Genomic DNA, 26,029 nt, shown 5'->3' with positions numbered 1-26,029 from the left:
CGGTAATAGATGTAATATATTAAAGAAAATCGGCCAAGTGCGAGTCGGACTCGCGCACAGAGGGTTCCGTACTTTTTAGTATTTGTTGTTATAGCGGCAACAGAAATACATCATCTGTGAAAATTTCAACTGTCTAGCTATCACGGTTCATGAGATACAGCCTGGTGACAGACAGGCGGACAGCGGAGTCTTAATAATAGGGTCCCGTTTTTACCCTTTGGGTACGGAATCCTAAAAAAGTGACGAAGCGAAGACAAATAAAAAATCATTTATTGATATTTTTTGATATTGATATACATTTTTTGATATTTTTATTTTAAATCGTGTGTCGAAAGATGGTGGTAAATTAACTGTGACTACAAAATAAAAATCCAAATTAAAAAATACAACTAAACAAATTACATAACAAAACACAACATAACAATTACATTACAAATTACATAATTTACAAATATAAAAATCAAATAATTTCTTCTGGGGATTAAAATACCTGCAGTAAACAGTAGAATGACCCAGTATTAATGTATTTCGAAGTGAGGTGGTTGCAAATTATGTCGTACCTTAATTTAATTCCTGGAGTAATTATACTAATATTTAAATAAAAGTAAACAGTCTACCCTCAAATGGCTCCTTAAGCCAGTTATGGGTAGATAATAACATCACATGATCAAATATTGTAGGTTAGTCAGGTTGCTCAGTGACAGATCCAGGCGGTATTGTATTTGGTTGGTTAACCAATGCATGTAATAAAATACCCAATGTACAAATTCTTTGTTTACCTTTATTTAAATACCTAAAGATACAGAGTATAGGTCTAACGGTACTATCACAATAAAACTAAATTTTAGTGGCATGGAAAATCTTTATTGAAGTAAATATATTTATAAAGTCAGTACAATTTAAGTTCAATAGTTTCCAAAAATATTAAAGTGCAGGTTGCTGATCACCTGGCAATGTTAAATATGATTATTTCTTAATTAAAATACAAGCTAATGTTGACAAAACTGTAATACGTGAATAATAACATGTATATACCTAAATAAAATCATGACAAAAATATATTTTAGGCAGGCTCTGTAATACACTGCTGCTTACTGTTGTTATCCTGGCCACAATTCACAAGAATAAACTTAAAATTATGAAAAAAAAACCGCTAAGGTCACTTGAAAACCGCACTCGTCTTAAAAACTAAACAAAAGAACGAGTGAACTATAGTATTTCCTAGTAACGTTAGCGGTATTAATAATTTGGTCAAAGTAAGATGTTCAACTAGTTCAAACAAATAAACTCTACTTCTGTCCACAGGAGTAAATTGACAGTTCAAACCATCTCGTTGAAAGAGACCCCATTTACAGGTCTCATGACCAACCGTGGACAGTTTCACCAGTTGGGCATCTTAACAATAAGTTTCATTACAATAAAATTAAACATCAGGTTACAAACCACGCAATGTATATTCATGTATACAATATTACTAAGTGTATTTATGTATATAATATAAATACATTTTCATGCAAAACGAAATAATATCATGGAATATTAAAAGAGCCAAAATATCTGAGATTAACTCTACTTTGATACCATTAACTTCTAAGATCTAGGCACAATGCAGCAGAGACTCCTGTATGGATTATAATATATAATATATTTCGTTGACTGTGGGGCAAAAAGTTTTATCTTCGTACAGTCAACACCATCACACAACGTATACCGAGGATAAGCTACTGCCACTGTTTTACGGATTTCCGACACCAACTAGAAATATGTCGTTACACAAACCCACTCCCAAGCAAACACTTGTGCCAATTTTTGCAGTCATAAATAGCACATTATTGCTACGAATTAGATTCTTATTTGACAATCGACGAAAGCAAAACCTTATTCGTATAAAATTGACACAAATTAACCGGGCGCTCTGAGAACGCCTAGGTATGCTCTAAAATAAGTAATTATATATTTAAGGTCACTGCTGCCAAATCCATATGCGAGGTATTCCTTCACAAGAGCGTATGCGTGCATTTAACACGTTCACTGTCCCCATACAAAATGATATGACACGATCACACATCCAAGTGTGCTTTCACTTTGAAGTTGCGAACCCATAGTGGAAGCACGGACTCCTGAAAAAAGCTTCGTGACCCTGGGAGCACCCGGACAGGGAACGTGTTAACACTGTTAACAGCATGCAGTTGCTGGCCTGATCGATAAAGCGGCGGTTATTGAGTTGCAACAATCAAAATCAGATTGAGTTTTCTTTGGCGGTGGCGTTTAATGTTAACTTTAATGAGAAATACGCTTGTGTACGTAATTCCCCGCAGTCTGTTTAGGTAGCACTGATCTTAAGGGGCCGTAGTCGATTTTGGAGCAAAAATTTAAAATTGATAGATTTAGTCGTTGAAATTATACACGTTTTGTTACGTAATATCTAAATAACAAGTATTGGTTTCTATTAGCACCTCTTCTCATCTTGCCTTTAAATAATCAGATCGCGAGCGTGCGTCACCGGTAATATATGAAAAGAAGGGGTAGTTTTTAAAAATTCATCAAAAATTTATGGTGGTAAATTATACAAATTGATGTATAAGAATAGTTTCAGCAAATGTTGTAGATTGTTTAAGTATCAAAATTATGTTGAAATTAAGTCGATTTTCAGAGAAATTGTCACTTGTTTTGAAGTAATTTCTGGAGAAAATTGATTTCGTCTAACTTTCATTTACACTACTTCAAAGTCATAATAATAAAAATGTAGTCTGATAAACGCCAAGTACAGGATATGTGTAATACAAAATTACCATGTCTAAACATCCAAACTTTAAGAAATTTACAAATAAGAGCGACAAAATCAGTGCTTTACGCGCGTTTACCTAAACGTCCATCAGAAAATCCAACATTACTAATTTAGTGAGTCTGTTTTCAAAAAACTGATCTGATAAAAGGCAAGATAAGAAGACGTTCTAATAGAAACCAGTACTTGTTATTTCAATTAGGTAACAAAAGGTGTACAATTTCACCGACTAAATCTATCAATTTTACATTTTTGCGACTAAAATCGACACCGGCCTCTTAATCAAATAAAGAATGTCCGATAATAGTAACACCACATGAACATGAGTGATTGCATGTTGTATTAGGCATGTCAGAGGCAGTGGTACGCTACTGTGCTGGTGCTACTGAAGCCCCCTGCAGCTCGCTCCCGCGGCAAGCCGCCGCAAAGACAAATAACTATATCTAATAAACTTCAACTTTACAATGTTTCAAATATTCACGGAGGGTATTGTCTGTTAGATAATTATAATTTCGTGTCAAGTCCAGCCATCCAAAATATTCGATGTGGACTAGGTAGGTACTCCTAAGATTAAAACACTTTCAACAGAATTAAAATAATTTTTGAGCAATATATTCTTAAGAGAATATAGTAGAGATTTGCTCGGCTGCACCAACTCTACCAAAATTCATACTTTCTATATCGAACACCTACTGATGCGCACTCCACAAATGTCATAGTTTTATTGTAAGAATTTTAAATCGAACATAACGAATAAAATGAATCTTTGGAGCATAATTATTTTGCATTTTTACATGCACCTTTCACACAAATTATTATAATAAATTTTACATTTTTCGACACAGAAACGACAAAAACATATGCTTACAATATACTTAAGTCTAATTTCAAAACAAAAGAAATAGCCATTTACCGTAATAATAAGAAACAAGTATGTTAAGTTAACAAACGTATGTAAGATCGGAATATGCAGGCAGATTCTATGTAAACTAAAATAATCATTTTGTTTTGGATGATATGTTTTGTCAAGTACTGAATAATTTGTGAAAATTGTGAGATGAGTAATACTTAAATGGCCATCATGTGAACAAAAAATTATGCTTAAAGTTAGTCAATTAAACATAAGATCACTACAATACGTAAATACCAAGAATTGTATATTAAAATATTTGTACTTTTACTGACTAAAGGAAAAAAACATTGGCAACTGCTAATAATCCTACATGTAAAAAAAATAACTTGTATAATGTAGATTGAAAACGGTCATCTCAAATTCGTTCACTCTAAGATGTGGAATGCAATTAGAATTCTTTAACAATATTAAAAGGTATAATAATATATTAAATTTTTATAATCAGCTCAACAATGTATATAATCTATAATAATTTAAAAGCCTAGATCCAAACTGTGATATTTATTGCACAAGCACACATGTGGCTTATAATTCCAATGGGAATAGAGCTCACAACCTTATTTATTACGAGTTATGTAATTTCAGAACAGTGGAGATTAAATTGGTAAGGGTGAATAAAATTAAATCGTTTTCAATCTTTGAGCATGCTGTCTTTACCGTCACTGCGAGATAATGGAATTAGATAAGGATGCCGTATCAAACTTTAATTCCACCCAGCGGAAATGTGTCCTCGTTAATAGACTCGTTATGCCACAACACTCCACGGAACCATTGAGCTGTGCTTGGTGCCACAACATAGGCAATACGCCCACCTCCAATAGGGAGGGTAACATGAGAGCTCAGCTTGTGCGCTGCGAACCCTACCACTCACCGCACGCGACACTGGCAACGCCACGCCAGCCGAACCGACCCGCTACGTGAACCTGAACGACACTCTAGCTCCGCCCTTAGACATTTTGGAACATAGTGCTGTACAGTCGAGTTCACAAAATCTTCACAGGCCAACGTTCCAAAAATATATTTACACGCCTCTAACCCACTGACAAGGTCGTGTAAATATAATTTTGGAACGTTGGATTGTAAGGTGATTGTGAACTTGACCGTACAGGTCGATTTCCGAAAGCTAACCCGAATGGAATGAATGAGTGAATGGAAATATCTATGTGTGTAACAGATAAACCAATAAAATGGTGACTGGCTGTATACGGATACATGTGTCAGTCACACAATGACAGATATAATTCGTTTCATTCATTCTATTCGCGCCAGCTTTCGTGAATCGACCTGTAACTACCTGCAACGCTGACTAAATCAGGTACAGATTTTACATACATGAAGCCGACGTGCTCCGGTCATTCTGACTGGAACGGTCTTCTTTCCTCGTAACATTCTTCTTTTATACACACAGGTATTATTGATTTAGCGCTAGGCACCAAATAACACAAAATAGGTACGAAACTTTAGCTCAGCTTAGCTCACAAATTCCAAAATCTTTCATGGTGTGCCGTCCTGGCATTGACCTCGCAACGCGCAAACATTGAATCGCTCAATGCCGACGAGGTTCGCAGTCGACCAGTGCCACATACGGTGATTCTACAACTACAGAAGTAATTTATTGCTGAATACATAAGGGAATAGATTCAAGAGAAATATATTTACCAAAAATTGTTTTTAAAGTGTATATAGGTAACTTTTAAGATCTCGAGAAAGGCTACTGTAATGTACTCTAATGATACAATTATTATCGAGTAATGTCAATGGACAATAAATACCATTTGACTTGCCATTATCCATGACAAAGTGCGTAGGTACTTGCTACAGCAAGAATATACAGCCGAGCGACGCGCGGCCAATACGCCGCGCGCCGCTGTCTAATAAACATTTCTAAACAACGCCACCGTACACCGTACACCGTACAACATACACCGTACAGGCAAACTTGTGATACTGTCGTGTATATCCAATTGGAATTCTAACAACTACTAAAATGTCTACATTGACATCTACGTAAATATATGGCAAGAACAAAGGAAACTCTGTCGACGAAACGATCACAATCGATGTAAATGATGGTTAGAACATACAAACTATAATACTTTCAAATACAAGGTTCATATTTAAGATGTTTGGGAAATTACAGGTTACAATGATATTTCACCGTTAAATTTATTAATATTGGAATTCACACAAAATAGTATAATTTGTAAAATTATCCAAAACTTATCACACCACTTTTTAATAATTTTTATGCAACATTAGCGTCATACGCTCCCTTTGGGGCTTCATAACTTCTACGCCGGTTACTTCTACCGCTCTAACACGCAATAATTTTGATCAATGACAACAAATAAAAATTGAACATTATAATATTAAAACCCTGAATATTAATAAACAAAAAATTGGCAACAATTATTAACTTATTTTTACAAATATCATACATTTAAATAATTACTATGCCACAAATATCGTAAGAAAATAATTTGGCAGTAAAAATTCGTAACTCTAAAGGCCTAAACACACTGGCCAAAAATACTATTTAAATAATAGGCCCAGAACGTATAATTAAACAAAATAGTAAAATGACAAAATCAGAGTATTAACCACACCTACTCGTCCGCGAGGGGTATGTAGACTCGTTATTTTAAACCTAGATAAAATAAAGAAAATAAAATTCCCTAATGCTATCGGGACAAAAATCCTGAAACAAATAACTTAAAAACAATATGAAAAATAAACCGAAAAGTTACTCACTAATCAATAGAGGATTCAGACTCGACCCCGGCCGCTCCTCCCGGCCCGGCGCGAGCTAGTCTTACTGTTGTCTCTCAATTATTGCTCATATCACATTACATGTCGCTAGTGTATTCGCATTCAATTCAAGCAAGACCTGTCTGTGTCTCAATCAATACACACAACAAAATAAACTATTACTAATTAAGTACAAACGTTTCATACAATGTGTTACTTTCCTATTGTTATTACTACAATAAATTATTGGATCTTACCATATTATAGCTCGGAAACAATCAATATGGATAGTTGACAAACATGTGTTAAATAGGGTCTCGTAAGGTTAAAAATACTTATATTTATTATAACAGATTTTCACCGTTTGTTCGAAAGATTTAAAACGTGTTTCTAAAGCCGATTTTTTATTATTAAAGTTTGCTTTGAATAATTGTAAACTTCTTATACGTAGAGAGCGAGGTTTAACCTTTTGGACGCCAATGACGGATATATCGGCACCGCAGGTCCAACGCCAAAGACCGATTAATCGGTCAAAGACCACAGAGCAACGTAGAACGTGCATGTGCATAAAGTTCAATTTGACATTTCGGTGACGTGGCGTCCGAGTGACAGCTTTTGTGTTTGACACGGCGTCGAAAAGGTTAAAGAAAATCGTGTACTAATAACAAAATATCACACATTATAGGTGGTATGGTAAAATTTGAATATGTTAGCTTTTAATGTTAAGTACATAGTATGTATTAACGTAAAAATAATAACCAATACAATGTATAAGTAATGACTGACTTTATATAAATTACAATAGGGAAATTGCTCTTATATTTATTATTATAATAATATTATTTTATAATACTTTTTAGAGGTTAAAATGAATTAATTTTTATGCAAGTTTTACGACAGGCTTGTCTATAATATTGACTATTACGTATTATTGTGTATTTTATAATAACGCGTATTTTGAGCAAAGGGTAGCATAACTAAAGTCAGTACTCCAAGGTCTACAACCCTAGCAGTGTTTACTCCAGTGAGCTACAATACGAGTAACATCAATGTAGTTATAGTTACAATTTACAATCAATTCTGTGAAAATCTGTTATTTTCTCAAGCTTTTATTTAATCTCACTTAGTTAGTATGATTGGTTCTACTCTTGTGTATTGTACTGTCACGGGCAAACTGGCTGCATATTTCAATGAGGCATTTCACCTAAAGGTCCCTGCAAATATCTAAAAAATGCTACCCTATGAGAATATTAAAGATTCAAACTCGTTCCTATATTTGATACATTTAGGTGAAAATGCAGCATTCAAATAAAACAGCTAAATTTTGAACATTTAAATCGAATATCTACAAAAATATATAATTTGGCGCATGTCACGTAGTGGATATAGTGTTACGACCAATGTTTAATGGTAATGGTATATAAATTGCAATTTTTGAAAATTGCTGACGAGCAACACATTTGACGGAACACTTACTAAGATATTGGATTAAATTTTGCAGAAATATTAATTAATTTTTGAATAAGTTTTCATAACCCTGCACATTGTGACAGGTATTGTGACCTACTTTTGCAATAACTATCGACTCGAATATTCAATATGTAACCCTATGTTACTACTTATACCGTAGGCTACATGTATAACTGGTGCACTCCATATCTTTATGGACAATTAATATGAAGCTCTTTCGAATATAACGCCGAATATAATGTATATATATAGATATAGACGTGCAAGTTTCGACTTGATAAGATACACAAAGATGCCAGAGTAAATGTCTGTGTTCCGTTCTAAACTTCCATAATATTGTACCTACTAAATTATTGCAACGTTACTTACTGAGGCTTTTCAATAATATTTCAGCTCGTGCTGGTTCATTGCAAGATTGAATGAACCAAATTTTTACAACATAGTGTATGCCTACGCATGAAAAAATTTTCAAATATGTAATAGGCTCTCAAAACAAGAGTACATGAAAAACATTTTGTATAGACACAAGAATTCTGTAAATGGTAAATATATTTTAACGGACAATATATAATATTGTATACGAGATTAACCTAAACTAGATGGCACGTTATTTTAGTGTCGCCTCCTTTGGTCATTGCAGGACTAAAATTTCGTAAACAAAACTCAATTGTGCGTTCGTCAAGCGAATGACTAATCTACATGTACGCATGGATGCCGCTACTGGGCTCGGGTAACATGTCAGACGCAACTTGTACGCATGGATGCCGCTACTGGGCTCGGGTAACATGTCAGACGCAACTTGTACGCATGGATGCCGCTACTGGGCTCGGGTAACATGTCAGACGCAACTTGTACGCATGGATGCCGCTACTGGGCTCGGGTAACATGTCAGACGCAACTTGTACGCATGGATGCCGCTACTGGGCTCGGGTAACATGTCAGACGCAACATGTACGCATGGATGCCGCTACTGGGCTCGGGTAACATGTCAGACGCAACTTGTACGCATGGATGCCGCTACTGGGCTCGGGTAACATGTCAGACGCTACTTTTGGAATGAGGCGACACTCCCACGCAGTCCCCTAATTGACATGTATTAACTTCACTCGAACTAGGAACCATACCAGCTGCTAAATTTAGGAAACAAACAATATGTATAATAAAAACAAATACTCTAAACTTTGGATTTTCCTTCACTATAACTAAATGCAATCATAATAAACTGAGACGAAAACAAACCGACAAATATACGCAAGTACTCAGTGCTTTGGAAATAATGACTCGAATGTCCTGTCTACAAGCAGTCAAAGATACCTAGTATACCTACTAGTAACTGGTCTCCTCGTTATTGCAATATTTCAATAACGGAGGCAACTCTTGGGTTAAAGTAGCTCACTGCATGCAGACAGGGTGGTATAATCCGACTAAACATAACATGAAATTTAACACAAAATAACAAAAATCAAATACTGGTTTAGCAAAAAATGTTAAGCTTGTAAAACAGCAATTAAATATAAAATAAAGGGAATAAATGTGAGATCTCGTAGTATGCAGACTTACAGCCATCGAGTTACTCTCCTCAGACAATGTATAGGGTGTTGAGGACTAGAACATGGTGATTATTCTTAGCCAGAGTGACTATGTAGCCTTCGGAGGTTATCTTCAAACCGCAGCAACGCGAAACCTGTGGACAAAACAGCGTGCATTCAAAATGGATATGCGAAGCACATTACTGAAATCACTCCTGCTTTAGGCCGCGGACGATGCGGTGCGCGGTGTGGCAACAATGATTTATTAAAATACTAGCTTTTGCCCGCGACTTCGTCTGCGTGGAATTAGTAATTTGGGTAACTTAATTCTTAAACAAATCTGCTTTTTAATACATCCTTTTATCACCCCCAAATTGGTCCACACTATACATTTCCACCCTATTTTTTACACCCTTAAGGGATGATTTCGGGGATAAAATTATTCTATATCCTTTCCCACAGCTCAAACTATCCCCATACCAAGTTTCATCTAAATCGGTTCAGCGGTTATTGATTCCCCATACAAATTTCCACCCCCCTTTTCACCCCCTTGAGGGGTGAGTTCTGGGATAAAAAGTATCCTATGTCCTTCCCCGGGACTCAAACTATCTGTATACCAAATTTCAACTAAATCGGTGCAGCGTGAAGAGGTAACACACAAACAGACAGACTTTCGCATTTATGATATTAGTATGGATAACTCAAGATATGTTATACTGTCCGCGCGCGAATTCCGTGCACGGCTGAGGAATGTTGGGCGTCATGACAGAGTGGTGTCATTTTGTACGTACGGGCGCGGCGCACCCCCCCCCCCCCTCCCCCCACTTCCTCGACCTCCGAATGCACGGAATTGGCGCGCGGACAGTAGGCGTTCCAAAATTGAAGAGTTTAGCTTGTGACAAATTGTTCAAGTTGCCTTTAGTAGCATCTAGGCAAGCAAGAAATGCGAAAATTAATAAAAAATACCAGTTCTTTGTAGGTATAGAAATAAATATGGAAGTATTTTTTGTGCTCCTTATGTATGAGTATAAACTATCTATAGTTATATTTAATATCACTGTTAATGAATTATGTACCAATTGGAAGAAAGAATGAATAAATAATTATTGCCAAAGAAATCTAGATAAGGAATATTTTAAAATCCTATTTTGCTAAACCCTAACCGGGTCCTAGTAGTTATGTATGTACAGTCAAGGGCATAAATAAATATACATTCCCAAAGTTTCAAAAATATGTGTACGCTCTTGTACCTTAGACAATAAAGTCGTGTTTACATATTTTTGAGCCATTTGTCTGTATCGATATTTTTGCCTTCGACTTTCTTAATGCTAGGTAGGTACATACCTAGCATCAAGTGATTGTGTGTTTTGAATTGTGTGGCAAGCGGGCCCCTCAAGTCAAAAACAAATTAATTTAAGTCTTATTAAATTTAGATCGAGTCATGCGAATCCTCTCTTGCCGTCCGGGACGCCCGGTACCGCGCGACGCGGTCGTCGCGTCAGCGTTTAGTCAGCGCTATATAATAGCGTCGCCAATGTTGCGTCGAGCAGCATCCATAGAGTTGGCTAGTCGCCCACGCTCGGGAGAGTGGAGACGCTAGTGCGGGGATGGGGGGGAACACTCCGTACCTTGACGTAGGGACACTCGAACTCCGTGACGAGCACGCCGTCGCGCGAGAACACGGCGACGTGGAACTTGTTGCCGTGCGAGTCGCCGATGAGCACGTCGCCGGCGTCCGACACGTCGATGCCGTTGGGGAAGTTGGTCACGTTCTCGCAGCCGATGCGCCGCAGGAAGTGGCCCTCGTCGTCGAACACGACCACGCAGTGCCCTTTGAAGTCGCACACGTAGAATTCTTTGCCTGCAAATAGACAAAATTGCAGTTTTACCAAAGAAGATATAATAGGATAGGGCGGTGATGTCATAGTAAATTTTGTGGCCACAGTAATTTGAATGAAAAATAAAAATATTAAAAAATGTATTTATGTATGGATAAATAATTATTATACTGCATCCGCATATATTTTATATGATATTGACCCATGTTCTTTCACTGATATGCGTTAAAATTGTTAAATAGAAAACGAAGCCGTCAACGCCATCTATACGAGAGTAGGCCAAAGGTAGTGGCGCTATCTAATTGGGAATCAAATTTTCTTAATTTTCGAGGCACGTTTTTTCCTTAGACTGTATCCATCTATTACGGAGTTATATCTATCTTTGGTTTGACTAATGTCGTCCTTCTTCCTAGTGATTGGCCCTTTTAATAAAATATAATCATTTTTATGGTAGCGGTAATTACTTTCGATTTTAAAAACCGGCCAAGTGGAAGTCGGACTCGCGCACAAAAAAATCACGTTTGTTGTATGGGAGCCCCACTTAAATATTTATTTTGTTCTGTTTTTAGTATTTGTAACAACAAATACTAAAAACAGTGGCAACAGACATATATCATCTGTGAAAATTTCAACTGTCTAGCTATCACGGTTGATGAGATACAGCCTGGTGACAGACGGACAGACACACAGACAGCGGAGTCTTAGTAATAGGGTCCCGTTTTTACCCTTTGGGTACGGAACCCTAAAAACAGGGGCTGGTGGCTATATTTAAAGGCCAATCTTAGTCCTACACTTGTGTTGCTCGATCGCAATGATACTATATTGATATATGGCCAAGGGTCAGTAGAACGACATCTCCCTCATGCATTTATTGCAGTCCAAGTGGTCCAACACACTCATCAAGTTGCCTTCCTCAAACAAGATCAAGTCCATGAAACTCACCGCTTATGGCAATGTCTGACGGCTCCCTCATGCACTCGCTGCAGTCGAACCAGCTCATGAGGTCGCCTTCCTCCGACAAGATGAAGACTGTGGGTGTGACACTGTCTACTGCTACGATGAGGCCTTCAGCGGTGACAGCCAATCCGGCAACGATATCGATGAACCGCACCTACAGAACATATTTAAAAACATTAATACGTCGGTTACCTCTAGTTTGTAATTGTCAGATGGTTATTTTTACATTAGATTAAGGGTCGGTTGCACAGAACTGTTTGTCATCATTAAAGAGTTCACAAAATTTTATTGTATGGAAAGTTTCATAGTAAACCACCACTGCGGTTCTGTAGATAGTGTATTTGTGTTCCAATAATTTGTAAAAACAATTGTACGCTTTTTTTTTCCTGAGTCGTCTTTGAAAAAAAAATCAGTAACTTCAGAGCCATATTTCTAGAATAAGTGTTTGTTTTCGGGACATGGTGTTGTATACCTTTTTTATGTGGAATTTAATAAGCTTTCGATTCGCCATACACAATATTCACATAAAACCCATAGATTCGGATCAAAACAGAAACAATAAGGCGTATATCGCCTTGTAATCGGCGCTAATGTTGCCTTACATCATAATGTCATAGAGGACTTAGGTTCCGAGTAAAATGCAAATATCTCCAAGCTTGTACACATTTTCCAATATGATGGCGGTTCCTCGAGGTCCCCAAATGTCAAACAGTGTGGACATCAAAGAGACCTTTAATTAACATACATACCAATTTTCAGGACTCTTCTAGAGATTTCGAGGTTAGTCCTAATCCGATTGTGCTATTTATGAATAAGGGATTAGGTAAACAGATTCTTACAGCGATCTTCTTCAGGAAGTGTCCGTTTTTGGTGAAGATCTGCATGCGCGAGCGCTCGTTGCCGCGGTCGCACACCACGAACTTGCCGGTGGCGCGCACCACGGCCACCTTGCGCGGGTACCACAGCTGCCCCTCCTCCTTGCCGGCCACGCCGAAGTTGAACTTGTGGTTGCCGGACTTGTCGAACACCTGGAGATGACACATGAATTATTAACATAAGGCACAGACTAAGTAATAGTATTATCATACAGAACGGCCACGCACCGCCCAGTCCCGACTCGAATTACCTTGCCCCGCGACAGCAGATTGACGGCCGTTTGCCGGCCGCTCAGTACTATTTTTGAGCAACTTACGCTATGACGCACGACGCGTGTACAGACGTGCCGTTCACATATAGAAACGCAAGTGATTTTTGATGTATAGCGTGTCCGCACTGTGCATAAGGTCTGGTAGAGTAAGAGAAACATAGTTTATTTTACTCGGGGCAAGAGAAACCGCATGAAGAAAGTCTCTCTACATAAGTATTTTTAATTTAATTTAATTTATACATTCGTTTTAATTTTAGTACATATTAGGTATATTTGAGTTTAGTTTGTAACTGTTTTTTTTTCTACAAATGTTTCTCTTGTCCCATAATTTTACTTATCCCACTTGACCTTATAGGGATAATGTTGAATATCTGGGAGACCCATATAAAAACTAGATCGATTTTTCGTCCCCGAAATATACAGCAAATTTCATCGAAACCGTTAGAGCCGTTTCCGAGATCCCTGATATTTACGTACCTATACAAGAATTGCTCGTTTACAGGTATAAGATTAATCCAGTAGGTACTTAGTTGAGTACTACGAAAAACAGTTGCGACACTACATTGTATTGAACTGACAATAGTAGTTAAAAAACGCGTTCATTGACATACAAGAGGTTAAGCACCTTGCAACTTTTAATAGAAGTAATTGACCTCGTGTAATGAACGGAGCCGCAGCCGGCCTACACACGTACCGTAATACGATGATTATTAGTGTCGGCGACGATGATGTCCTCGTCGTTGCCGAGACAGAACCCGTGGGGGGAGTTGAACTGCCCCTTCCCGCCGCCCAGCTGTCCGAACTTGAACCGGATGTGCATGGGCGTGGCCTTGGTGGCGCGCACCAGCGGCGCGGGCGGCGCCACCAGCGAGGCCTCCTCGGCCGCCGTCAGCAGCGGCCTGCCCGGCGACACGCCGCGCCCGCCCAGCCCGCCCGACCCCACCACTCCACCAAACCCGTTCACTTCTGGAAATATTACTACATTTACCTTTCGCCAAATTAAACGTAGCGAGACAAGATCGACTCGAAATGTACACATACCCGTGTTCAAGCCCAGTTTGGCGAGCGCCTGCAGGTTGTTGTACGCCTGAGGCGAGTTGAGGTCCTGGGCCAGCAGCTCGGCCAGGGTGAAGGCGGGCGCGGGGGACGCGTGCGGCGGCGGCGGCGCGTCCTTCTCGGCGATGCTGGCCAGCTGCTGCAGGTTGTACTCCACCATGGACGCGCACGGCAGCGCCGGCACGTTGCTCACGGGGATCACGCTGTTGTTGGCGACCGGCCCCACGCCCGGAACTCCGATGGTGGGCAGTCCGCTGACCCCCGGAACCCCCACGATGCTTCCGACTCCGGTGACGCGGCGCACGTTGCCCATGGGATAGTCGTCGAACACGGGCGTATTGGTCACGGATACGGCGGGAGAGTGACAATTGGACGTCACGGAGACGATCGCCGAAGACTCGCTGGCGCGCTTTCTCTCCTCTGCGCGAGTCGCTTCAGTGCGAAAGACCCCGAAGGTGTCCTCGGTGACGGCGTCGAACTTGTCGATCTTGGAAACGAATTCCAGGGAGTAATCGACATCGAATTGGGGAGCGCCTTCCAGTAAGCGAGAGAATTGCGACGCCACGATCTTTTTTAGCATTACGATTTCGGTACCGTCGCCGGAATTGAGAAGCCTCGCTGCGAATTTGCAGGCGGTGTCTATGCGCTGCACAGTCTTGTCTACCCTGTCAAACAGGTCCATAACCTTGAGTTCCCGCTCCTTGTGGAGCCGTTCCAGTTGTTCGAGTGCCTTTTCGCGGCGTCTCTCGAGAGCCGCTTTATACGCGTGGAAAGCCTCATTGACAACATTTTCGGCGTCATCGCGCTGACGCTGCAAGTCTCCGAGCGCGTCGTCCAGACGGGTGGAGGCGCTGCCGGCTGCGGCCGCTCGCGCGGTGGCTTCGGTGATGAGAGTCCGGAGCTCGGCTCGCAGATTGGGTTCGGCATCGACGATGCGCTCGCAGCGATGTTCTCCCACCTTGTGTTCGATAGTAAGGCATTCCGTGCAAGCTCCGACTTCGCACTCGCAGCAATAAAACTTCAGGCTCTCTCCGATGTGGCGCGAACAGAAGATTGGCTTGTGCACGGCGGCTTTCTCTTTCGACGACCGCAAGGCATCAAACGGTACCACTCGGTGGTTTTCAAAGCACCTCATGAACTCGTGAGCGGAATTGCAGTTGGAACACAAGAAGTGGGAACAGTCGGTACACCTGGCAACAGCCGGTTCCTTGCTCTTGCAGCAAGTGCAAACCACGGATTGGTCCATGGCCGATACATCCAGAATGTTGGTGAGGACATAGTCTGATGGAAGAGAAGCAGCTCCGCCACCAGATATCTGTGTAAACAAAAGTTTTATTTTGGTATTTATATACCTAGTCGGCTCATAAGTTCTGTCATATACATAGTATCAAATAAAATCAAAAGTTTAAGTTTATTCCGTATAATTTGTACAGCGTTTGAAAGCTTATAAACTAGAGAATCTAAATGTATAACATTTATTCAAAATGACCGCCATAATTATCTACACAGGCTTGAAGTCTTCGTGGCCAGTCGTCAATGGATTCACGCACCACTTTCATGTCGATATTGGCCACTGCCGTAGCAAGAGATTTTTTCAGCGAGTTGCATGAGGTTTTGAGCACACCTTTTCCTCTAAATACTGCCATATTTTATAGTCTAAAGGATTAAGATCTGGGCTAGAGGAGGGCCAATCTTCATGCCGTATAAAGTCGATTTTATTGGAGGCGAGCCAGGCTTGTGTAGACTTTGCCTTATGGGCTGGAGCAGAGTCCTGCTGGAAAACCCAATGCTGGTTTAGAAACATCGTATGGGATAGTGGTTTCACAATATTAGTCAACACCGTGTCTTGGTACACTTTGGCACTAGTTTTTACTCCTTTCTCACAAAAATGCATACTAGTGACGCCCGCATAAGAAACTCCCAGCCAAACCATCACAGATGAAGGGTGATGACCTCTTTGAATACGGGGAATGCTATTAGACGCTTCTTTACTATTGCGAGCGTACACTATCATTTTGTTTATTACAGTTTTCTTCTATGTCAAAAATTTTCTTGTCCGGTAACAGTATACAACGGTGCTTATTTTTAGCGTACTTCTTCAATAAAGCTTTAGATCTTTTAAGCCTTAAAGCTTTAAGCCGACCATTGAGAAGATGGCCAGTTTTTCGTTTATAAGCACGAAGTCTCAGGTATTGATTAAGCACTCTTTTCACCGTGTTTTTGCTCAAACCCATCTGGAGGGCCATAACTTTTTGTTTCCTAGCGGGATTTCTGGCAATGCGTGCCCTAATTGCTTGTACAACCGCTGGAGTCCTAGCTGTACGCGGACGACCGCTTCTTTTCTTGTCATTTAAACTAGAGACCTCACTGTATCTTTCTATGGTACGATACACAAATCTTAGAGAGAATTTTAAATTTTCAAGTAGCTTAAAAATTTTAGTCGGCGAGTGACCACAACGATATAGTGCAATTATTGCGGTACGGCTATCTTTAAGCGTCCACTCCATGTTGAAGAAAACAGAAAATTGCAAAATTATACTACTCAAATATTTAATAAAGATTCGAAATTCAAATGCAGAACGGTTTTTGTTTTAGGAGTTCCAAATTTAAATTTTAAAGGCCAGTGACAGAACTTATGAGCCGACTAGGTATTTATGTAGGGCACAAAGATTGACAATTATATAAAAGGTAGGTAATATGAATTATTACATCTTTGGAATTTGAATCTAGTGGGCAATGACTTAATCATAATAAAGATGTTGAACACGAAATATCAATTGATTGGTTACTTAATATAAAATAAAATAAAATGGTGAATAACTATAATGGATCTACCTTCGTTTCCTGTTTGCATATTGGGCATTCAACGGCCAAATCATACTTTAATGTGTCCCCTGCTTCGTTCACCATCAGTTTGTCTATGCATGCTTCGCAGAAAACATGAAGACAAGACAATACTCGAGGACTGCATAACTTATTGCTAAAAAAACAAGAAGTAAATATTTAATTTGGCCATAAAATTGTGGTGCAAGACACACAAATTTTTTAGCTATACTCCATTAAGTATTACAGGTTACAAAATCGAAAAGTTTTTGGCAAACATTTCATTTTTGGTACAAGCTTTTTTTGCTGACTGTACTTTTCTTTCCACAGGTAACTAATACTCGTCGAGACAATTCTAAAAACCCCAAACACTTAGGTTTCGTTGTTTTATCACAGAGTTCCTATGGCCACCTCCTGTCTCCATCATCAGATCAGCTCAATGGTACCATAATATTGCATATGTATGTAAATTTTGTTCGCAACAAATTATGTGTGAAAACTTGTCAAACTGTTTAAGGTGTATTATGTACAAGTTACTCTATGGTTTAGGATCTGCGCTAGAGCTGCTCTCTGGTGACAGAACATTGCAGTAATACTCCCTATAAATTTCTACTTACTCGCAAATGTTACAATTTTGCTCTTGATTCCCATTATCGATGGGCTCCAGAGACCCTTCTTCAGGTAAAATAACCAGACCATCCCCATACAGGTCCCCATTCAGTTCTTCCATTTTAGCTTATAATTATATTCGTGTATAATGTATATTCCTTGACCTTACTTAACAAAATTCTGAAAAAAAAAGGAAAAATATAGCCATATCCATGAAGGTTAGGTACTTTATAATTATACAGGGAGGAAATTTGAAAAAATATTTATCATATAAGCACAATGGTGAAGCAGGTAAGACGTTGATGATTCTAATCAGATTAGAATTCATACATTCTTGACATCAGAATGATGTTAGATCATCGTATTTGATGAGGTACAGCCACTGGAGCTCATATAAGGAGCCATTAAGCTGGAACTATGAGGCCTATACCTCTGATGTGATTCCTTCTTCTGGTGTGATTTTTAGGGTTCCATACCCGGGACCCTATTACTAAGACTCCGCTGACCGTCCGTCCGTCTGTCACCAGGCTGTATTGCATGGACCGTGATAGCTAGACAGTTGAAATTATCACAGATGAATTTCTGTTGCCGCTATAACAACAAATAATATAAATATTTAAGCAGAGCTGCCATACAACAAACGTGATTTTTTTGCCGTTTTTTACGTAATGGTACGGAACTTTTCGTGCGCGAGTCCGACTCGCACTTGGCACTTAAAATACCATGAAATAAAAGCCTATTTTTTTTTTATTACGCCGGAACTTGGAGTAATGATGAGGAGTTGTGAAATTCATGAAATTTAAACAGCAAGTGACCCAATGCAGTGACCCAATTAATATCTGATCCCCTACTATAGCAAAATACTTTATAATGTTTACATTCACATCAAACAACCTAAAGTAAACGGTAAATCAGTTAGTCATACAAATAATATTTGTAATATACAACATGTCGTGACATGGGGCGGTGCAGACTCTGTATGGAGGCAGAGGAGACGCCCCTACACATCCTCACAGAGTGCCCTTGCCTAATGCGCACTCGTGACTTGATCCTGGGTGGACATATATTGCGCCCGAAGGAGTTAAAGTCTCTCGAAATCAAAAAGATCCTGCAGCTGTTTGAAGTTGCAGGTTTGGATCGAGAGTTGTAGTAGGTGGCGATCACAATAGATCAGAGATGGTCGCAGTGATACATAGGCTCGGGAGCCTTACATAGCCCGTAGAAAAAGAATATACAACATGTATCATGACATACTAAAAACCTCAGACCCAATATAATTTATGATAATCAATTACATAGTCTAAACTAAATCACGTCTTTGACAAATACTACTAAAAATATAGATAATTAAATTAATACTGTTCTGGTTCCAACCTGGTCCAACAAATTTCACTACCATTAAAATTCACTGATCTAGAATGACACTTATGCTTAAAATAATTGAAGTGTGCACAGGCGGATTTACAGTCTTTGCCGCCCTAGGCCCCAGGCCCTGTAGCCCCTTTCTCAGCACCACTCATATTGACTACATTTTGAGTTATTTCTTGTTTCATAATTTGCCACTGCTAATATCTCGCCTCCCTAGGCCCGGGCCTACTGGGCCTTAGGGCAAATCCGCCACTGATTGCGCAAAAGGGAAGCTACATATATTAATATTTCATGAGTGCAAGAGACACAGCCAAATGAAAAAATGTGACCACATTTGAGCTTCATAGCAGCTGCTACGGCTGGTTGTAACAGTCACAAAAAAATATTTGACTTTTTATGCTTCTATTAAGCCAATAATGACGATACCCACCATTAAAAAAAATTCAATAGTCCAAAAATAAATTGTCACAAAAAATTTCGATTTTTAATTTCCAGGTTAGGTTAGGAATCACAAGTATTTTAGATATATTTTAATCAATAAGAAATTTAAAATTTAAAATCTGCAATTGTAATTTGCTTACTTTCGAACAAGACTGATACAACAATGATTAAAATAACAGTGTATAAATACATTTATATTCTTATACCCATTCCATTTACTAGAGTTTTTCCATAATAGATGAAATAATTTAATAATTATAATTGATTTATTTTGTAAAGCAGACGAATATTGAGGGGGGCGAAGGATATTTTCTGCGGCACTTGACACTTGATTTACTTCATGTTATGTCGATGAAAGAATGCCACTTCAATATAATTCATGAACTGTCATTTATTCCGAAAGTCCTCTATTGTATATTTTTTGTTGTAATTATTGAATTCAAGTTGTACTACACCAAAATGGCCTCATTCTAAATATGTACGCAAGTACCTACCACAAACGCAATGCACCAAACAGACAAAGGCGAAGGTCGTAGTGTATACGAACATTTACATTATGATGTTTGTAATTTCTTAATGGATATGCTGAAATGTAAAACAAACCGAAGCATAAAAAGACTGAATTACTTACCGTAGAGCTAAAATTTGAAGAAAATGCAGATAATCAAGCGAGCAGAGGTACTACCACGCCGTAACCAAGAGGTTCTTCATCACTAAGTAAATAAATAATAATTGAACATCAAGACGCGCGACAGATTTTTTTTTTTCTAAATTAAATGGTTTCCTTCGATGACTTAAATTAAAGTTTTGTCACGTTCTCATTTTAAAAAAGGCGAATACATCAGTACAAAAGTATTGATTTTCCGTTGCGCTGCGCTTTTCGTTAGTGTTGCCATATATCATGTATTATTTTTCAACCCTTAAAAAGAGATGCGTCCTAAATTACAAAAAAAATCATTACGTCGTTAGATTTCTAGGAACAATTTAAGTAATTGAAGCCAACCTGTTTTGTTTTAATGCCACTGGACTGCCTTGTATTTTAAAATGATCCATCCACGTGCATGCGGCATGCGGCAAACTTATATTATAATCAAATATTATTAGAATTAGAATACAATGGGATATATGGTAGAATGAAATGAATGTTTTCAGTTTAGAATTAAGCAGCTTTTGAAATTTAAATTTACTTAAAATTTGATAAATATAGTTGGTCAAACCAAATTGGCAGTAAGTAAGAACAAAAAAAACTTTACTCATCCTTTTCTTTTGGGTGCTAGTACTAATATAAGACAAAGATAGTATGAGTCTCTTTGTCTATGTTTGAAATGAGACAGTCCTTTGACACACTATAATACATGATATATGGCGTAGACCTTTTTTAGCAAATAATTTGCGTTTTATTTTTCAACCCTTAAAAAGAGATGCGTCCTAAATTAAAAAAAAAAAAAATTACGTCGTTAGATTTCTACGAACAATTTAAGTAATTGAAGCCAATTGTTTTGTTTTAATGCCACTGGACTACTTTGTATTTTAAAATTAAGTGGATATAATTTTGCTGCGGCATGCGGCAATAAAATTTGATGAATAAAACGCAAATTGTTTGCTAAAAAAGGTCTACGCTAAAAAAACTTTTCTGACAATGACAAGTGACAACTCTATGAAAACTGTCAATGTGTCAAGAACGATGTCGATATTGTCGATCAGGATCCTACTAAAATCAGAAAAGAAAGTGTATTCTTATTAGCTTTAACCTGTAATTCCGATTATTGTTCGTATTCAGAAGAGCCGAAATACGGAAACAAAACGTTTGATATATTTACAAAAGTGAAGGAAACGTGATATAAAATGACATTCATACCTAGCTGGGAAGAATTTGAAAGATCTGCAGAGATGTTATATTTGCGGGACCCATTGAATACACGATACAGCATGAAGTATTCCCATACTAAGGGGGCATTTCTTGTTAAGATTACAGATAACAAAAAGGTCAGTATAACATACTAAACAATTTTTCAAGTATAATTAATAAATAAGTCTAGTGTAACTTTAATTGAGAATTCTTTAATATTGATTAAGAAACATAAACAATACGTGGAAATAACCATACAACGGAGACATGTGGCAGTTAGGTGGCACTAGTGATGAGACACATTTTTCAAGTGTTTCTATGGAACCCTACACTGATGGCCCAACATGCTCTTGGCTGGTTTAATTTTATTTTTGATCAGCAAGTGACTAAGCTTGCTTATTCTAAACTAAAAATGTGTGTATAAGATTGTTTGGGCCTGGGGTGTAGTTGGTTTACTAGAAAAGTTTTTACATGCATTTTTGTTCCTAGGAATCATTTTTATTTGTAAATACTTATTTTAATGTAATTGTTTTCTTTCAGTGTCTGCAATACAAAACAGAAGTTCAGCAAGATGTCAGGAAAATAGACAAGTTTATTTCTAATCTAATGAGGCATATGGCATCTAATGATAAATAAACATTTGAATAAATATACCTTAATGTTTTTTGATAATAATATCCGCTCATGAGCTCAGCAGGTCTTGTAAAAAGCAAAACGACATAATCCCTCATGCCTTTAAGGCATTTTGCTACTTAAACCTAATGTGATTTAGGTAATTAAAAAATGAGACATGATGCATTTCAGGCATTTTGCTACTAAGACCTAATGCGATTTAGGTAGGTATAGTTTGTCAAAAGACTGTCTCATTTCAAACATAGACAGAGAATCATACTATCTTTGTCTTACACTAGTACTAGCCTCAGAATAATGACTAAAGCATAGAAGTAGGGCAAAAATGCTTCGCAAATATGTATACCCGTACTTTACTTCCTTACGAATTAGATAATGTGCCGAAAAGAGATGCATATATGCTTGTTATTTCTCATTTACGTACGGTGTCATAAGTTTGATAATTTGTTAGGGATGTAACTGTGTCGACTTTTTATATCGATAAATTATGCATAAGTTTATGTGCCGTGTAAAAGAATAATCACGAATGGATGGAATGGAATACAAGGATTGCATAACTTTTATACTTTTTATAATTTTCATATTCTAAAAATCATTAAAAAGTATAAAAATTATGCAATCCTTGGAATCAAAGAGCCGCCTGATATGAGGATATAGCTTTTATCTCATTTGCAGTCTACCACTCAGAACCGTCTAACTATACCTCTCGTTTTTTTATCATTAGAAAGAAGGCGAGCGATCTTAACGTGTCGTTTTATCGAAAAACACTTTGAAAATAAGTCACAACAAATATAATATACGATAATTTACATACTTTTGCTTTCATAAGTAAAATATTGCTATATTTATAAAAAAACTTGTCAATAAAAAGACACGTGGAAATGGTTTACCGTTTTTTCTAATGCTAAAAGACTAAGTATAGTTTCTAGTCATGTACAGTCAGCTGCAGAGAAAAGGCACCCCCCCTGCATACAAAGTTCTGTAAATTAGTATGGACGTGGGGTACCTTTTCTCTGCAGCTGACTGTACCAAATAGGAAATGAAAAAAAAAAACGTGCGTGTAATATATTTTTTTATTTAATAATAGGGAATATTACGCGAAACTCGGCGTAGGTGGCGCCACTATCAAAATCGGAGGGTCTATCGTGAAACAAGAAAATCGAACTTCTCTGTCACTCTTGCGTATTCGAGCGATAAAGAGGCAGCTAGATAACGAAATTTCGGATTCGAGTTTTCCGGTAGGTCCCCTGAAAACTTGTCAAAAACCTGTGCACTAAAAAAGCTAGTGCTGCACTCTGGTGGCAGAACATTGCAGTAATATCCCCTATTCCTCGTCCTTTGGAAATCTGAAATAAAAAGTTGAGTTTTGTGACCAACAATATTAATAAAAGGAACATTCATCAATGATCATTAATGTCTTTTTTATTAGGGTTCCGTACCCAAAGGGTAAAAACGGGACCCTATTACTAATACTTCGCTGTCCGTCTGTCTGTCACCAGGCTGTATTTCATGAACCGTGATGATGAGATGATGTATTTCTGTTGCCGCTATAACAACAAATACTAAAAAGTACGGTCCCCTTGGTGCGCGCGTCCGACCCGCACTTGACCGGTTTTTAGTATTAAACTATAGTCTGGCAAACACAATCTGTCAGTAAGTAAGAACAAAGAAAACTATAGGTACAGTCGAAGGCAAAAATATCAATCCAGACAAATGGCTTAAAAATATGTGAACACGATTTTATTGTCTAAGCGTACACATATTTTTGAGACTTTGGGAATGTATATATATTTATGCCCTTGACTGTACTCATCAATTAAAATGAGACAGTCCTGGGCCAAACTATAAGAAAGCTGTAAATGTCGATAGGTTATTGATGAGGTCGATACATCACTATGCCAAAAATATAACCTATCATACTTAGCAGAAAAGTTCGAAAATATATGCAAAAATCTATATAGACTTGAATGCAAGTAATAATTACATAAACAACATATCGATTTCTATGTTTAGGGTCAGGTCCTATAAATTAATTTGTTCAAAATTGAACAAAACTCACCGATTAAAGGTTATCGGTTCGTGCGTATTTTCTTTTCTTCCTGTATGCGATTTACAGCCCTCGATCACACAAGACATTATCACAAAGGGAACTTCAAACCATTACAAATAAAAACTCAGCACGTTTTCCAACAATCTGTCAGGAATAGCAACAATATAATTAAAATAAACCAAGATGACCGCTGAAACATCCCGAAATATTTCAACTAAAATAATACGACTATGTCAAGTTGTTACAGTTGACACCTACCTGTGAAATAACGAACATATATTTTATTTGGCTGGATTATATTATAGAACCACATAAGACCATTTGACATTTCCCTCAGTTCATCTTATGACAATACTGAAAAAAACGAAAGAACTTGCGGATTGTTGTCTCACTCACTCATAGACAAAAAGTAATAACGTGTTGTGAATACGATATCTTTTACCAAGCTTTTATTTTTGCCCGGCTTCTTTGCTTTAGTCATTATTCTGAGGTACTAGCACTCAAAAGAAAAGGATGAGTATAGTTATTTTTGTTCTTATTTACTGACAAGATTTGCTTGACCAACTATAATTAAAAATGCAGACATAAAACATTTCAGACATTTTACTACCTAGGCATTATGCATTTTAGGAATTTTGCTACTTAGGCGTTTTGCTTTTTAGAAGACCTTATGCTCATGAGTTGACAACAAAAAGGATTAACAAATATAATTTTGATACCAATCAATTCCATTTATATCATGGAACAACACATTTGGGGTTATCCATAAATTACGTCACACGAATTTAAAGATTTTTTGACCCCTCCCCCGTCCTTGTCACATTTGACAACTCCCTCCCCCCTGGCGTGACGTCACATATTTGGCAATTTTGTTTTAACGAAAGTGGCAATTCGAATTAGTAGGTATTAATATTATTTTTGATAAAATCTATATTAGAAAATTTATCACAAAACCGATAAGGAATCAAAATTACATGAATAGAAACGATTATCATTGCAAATAGTATATTACGATACAAGTGCGAAAATTAAGAATCGTGTCGATTTAAAACACTCCCTTCGGCCGTGTTTTAATTTATCGCCACTCGTTGCGAATTACCTTTTCACACGTGTATTGTACTACGTTTTACAGTACATATGACGCACTAGGGCGGTAATGTAGCACCATATGTACTGTAAAACTAATTATTTAACTGTAAAATGAATAAAAAACATCAAATTAGTGGTCGCGGTTACGGATCAAGTTGCACCTTCCGGACCTTCCCATACAAACGTAGTTCTGCTCTCATTTTAAAACTACGCCTTGGATTGTAATGAAACTTTGCACATACAATGACAAATGTAAATCTAGTATTATAATATTTTCTACTAGCTGTGCCCGCGGCTCCGCCCGCGTGGAATTCGGTCTGTGTCAGTAATAAGCGGCTAATTCACCCCTAATTTCTCTTCCTCTCCCCTGGAGGCGGAACTTGAAGTAAAGTTGACAGATGGATACGCTAGAGGACTGTAGTCCAGATAAAATATTTTACAATTAGGTACCGCTAAATAAAACTACACTCCAAAATCAACACTTTTTTTCGACCTTATTCAAAATTAAATTGGTTCAGCGGTTTAAGCGTGAAGAGGAATTTAAAAAAAGTATTTTTTGGGTTGTTACCTCGGAATGGTATCATTTTGATATCATAAATGAATTCGGCATCCCTGATTTATACGAAAACGATACCATACTTGGCCTAGCAGCTTAAATGATATAGATATCAAGATAAAGTTGAGACACCCCCCCTCTACATATTTACATCACAAATCTTGGTGGCTC

At 37.8% G+C, this 26,029-nt stretch overlaps 2 protein-coding genes across 2 annotated transcripts; one reads left to right on the top strand and one right to left on the bottom strand.

The window, feature by feature from the left end:
- Positions 1-842: 842 nt before the first annotated feature.
- On the bottom strand, positions 843-20,584 carry LOC134741583 (brain tumor protein-like). The gene is made up of 9 exons (XM_063674419.1): positions 20,316-20,584; positions 17,884-18,055; positions 17,279-17,423; positions 14,429-15,758; positions 14,082-14,353; positions 13,080-13,268; positions 12,226-12,394; positions 11,074-11,306; positions 843-9,600 (listed from the first exon to the last, which is right to left on the bottom strand). Exons 2-9 carry the CDS (start codon positions 17,994-17,996, stop codon positions 9,496-9,498), a joined length of 2,556 nt encoding a protein of 851 aa, XP_063530489.1. The 5' UTR covers positions 17,997-18,055; positions 20,316-20,584; the 3' UTR covers positions 843-9,495.
- A 773-nt stretch (positions 20,585-21,357) lies between these two features.
- On the top strand, positions 21,358-22,180 carry LOC134741879 (signal recognition particle 9 kDa protein). Its single transcript, XM_063674772.1, has 2 exons — positions 21,358-21,670; positions 22,074-22,180. The coding sequence occupies exons 1-2, from the start codon at positions 21,530-21,532 to the stop codon at positions 22,167-22,169; spliced, it is 237 nt and encodes a 78-aa protein (XP_063530842.1). The 5' UTR covers positions 21,358-21,529; the 3' UTR covers positions 22,170-22,180.
- Positions 22,181-26,029: the final 3,849 nt, after the last annotated feature.

This window comes from Cydia strobilella, chromosome 5 (genome assembly GCF_947568885.1).
Source record: "Cydia strobilella chromosome 5, ilCydStro3.1, whole genome shotgun sequence".
Taxonomy (NCBI): Eukaryota; Metazoa; Arthropoda; class Insecta; order Lepidoptera; family Tortricidae; genus Cydia; species Cydia strobilella.
This window is presented reverse-complemented; position numbering and strand designations above follow the sequence as displayed.

Bases quoted from the DNA above. Each gene is read 5' to 3' on its own strand.
- LOC134741583 (XM_063674419.1), bottom strand. From the start codon at position 17,996: ATGGAAGAACTGAATGGGGACCTGTATGGGGATGGTCTGGTTATTTTA. The intron at 11,307-12,225 runs GTGAGTTTCATG...GTCTATTTGCAG, and splicing joins GTCAGACATTGCCATAAGCG to GCAAAGAATTCTACGTGTGC. The intron at 9,601-11,073 runs GTACGGAGTGTT...TTTTGTCCACAG, and splicing joins TCGAGTGTCCCTACGTCAAG to GTTTCGCGTTGCTGCGGTTT.
- LOC134741879 (XM_063674772.1), top strand. From the start codon at position 21,530: ATGACATTCATACCTAGCTGGGAAGAATTTGAAAGATCTGCAGAGATG. The intron at 21,671-22,073 runs GTCAGTATAACA...GTTTTCTTTCAG, and splicing joins AGATTACAGATAACAAAAAG to TGTCTGCAATACAAAACAGA.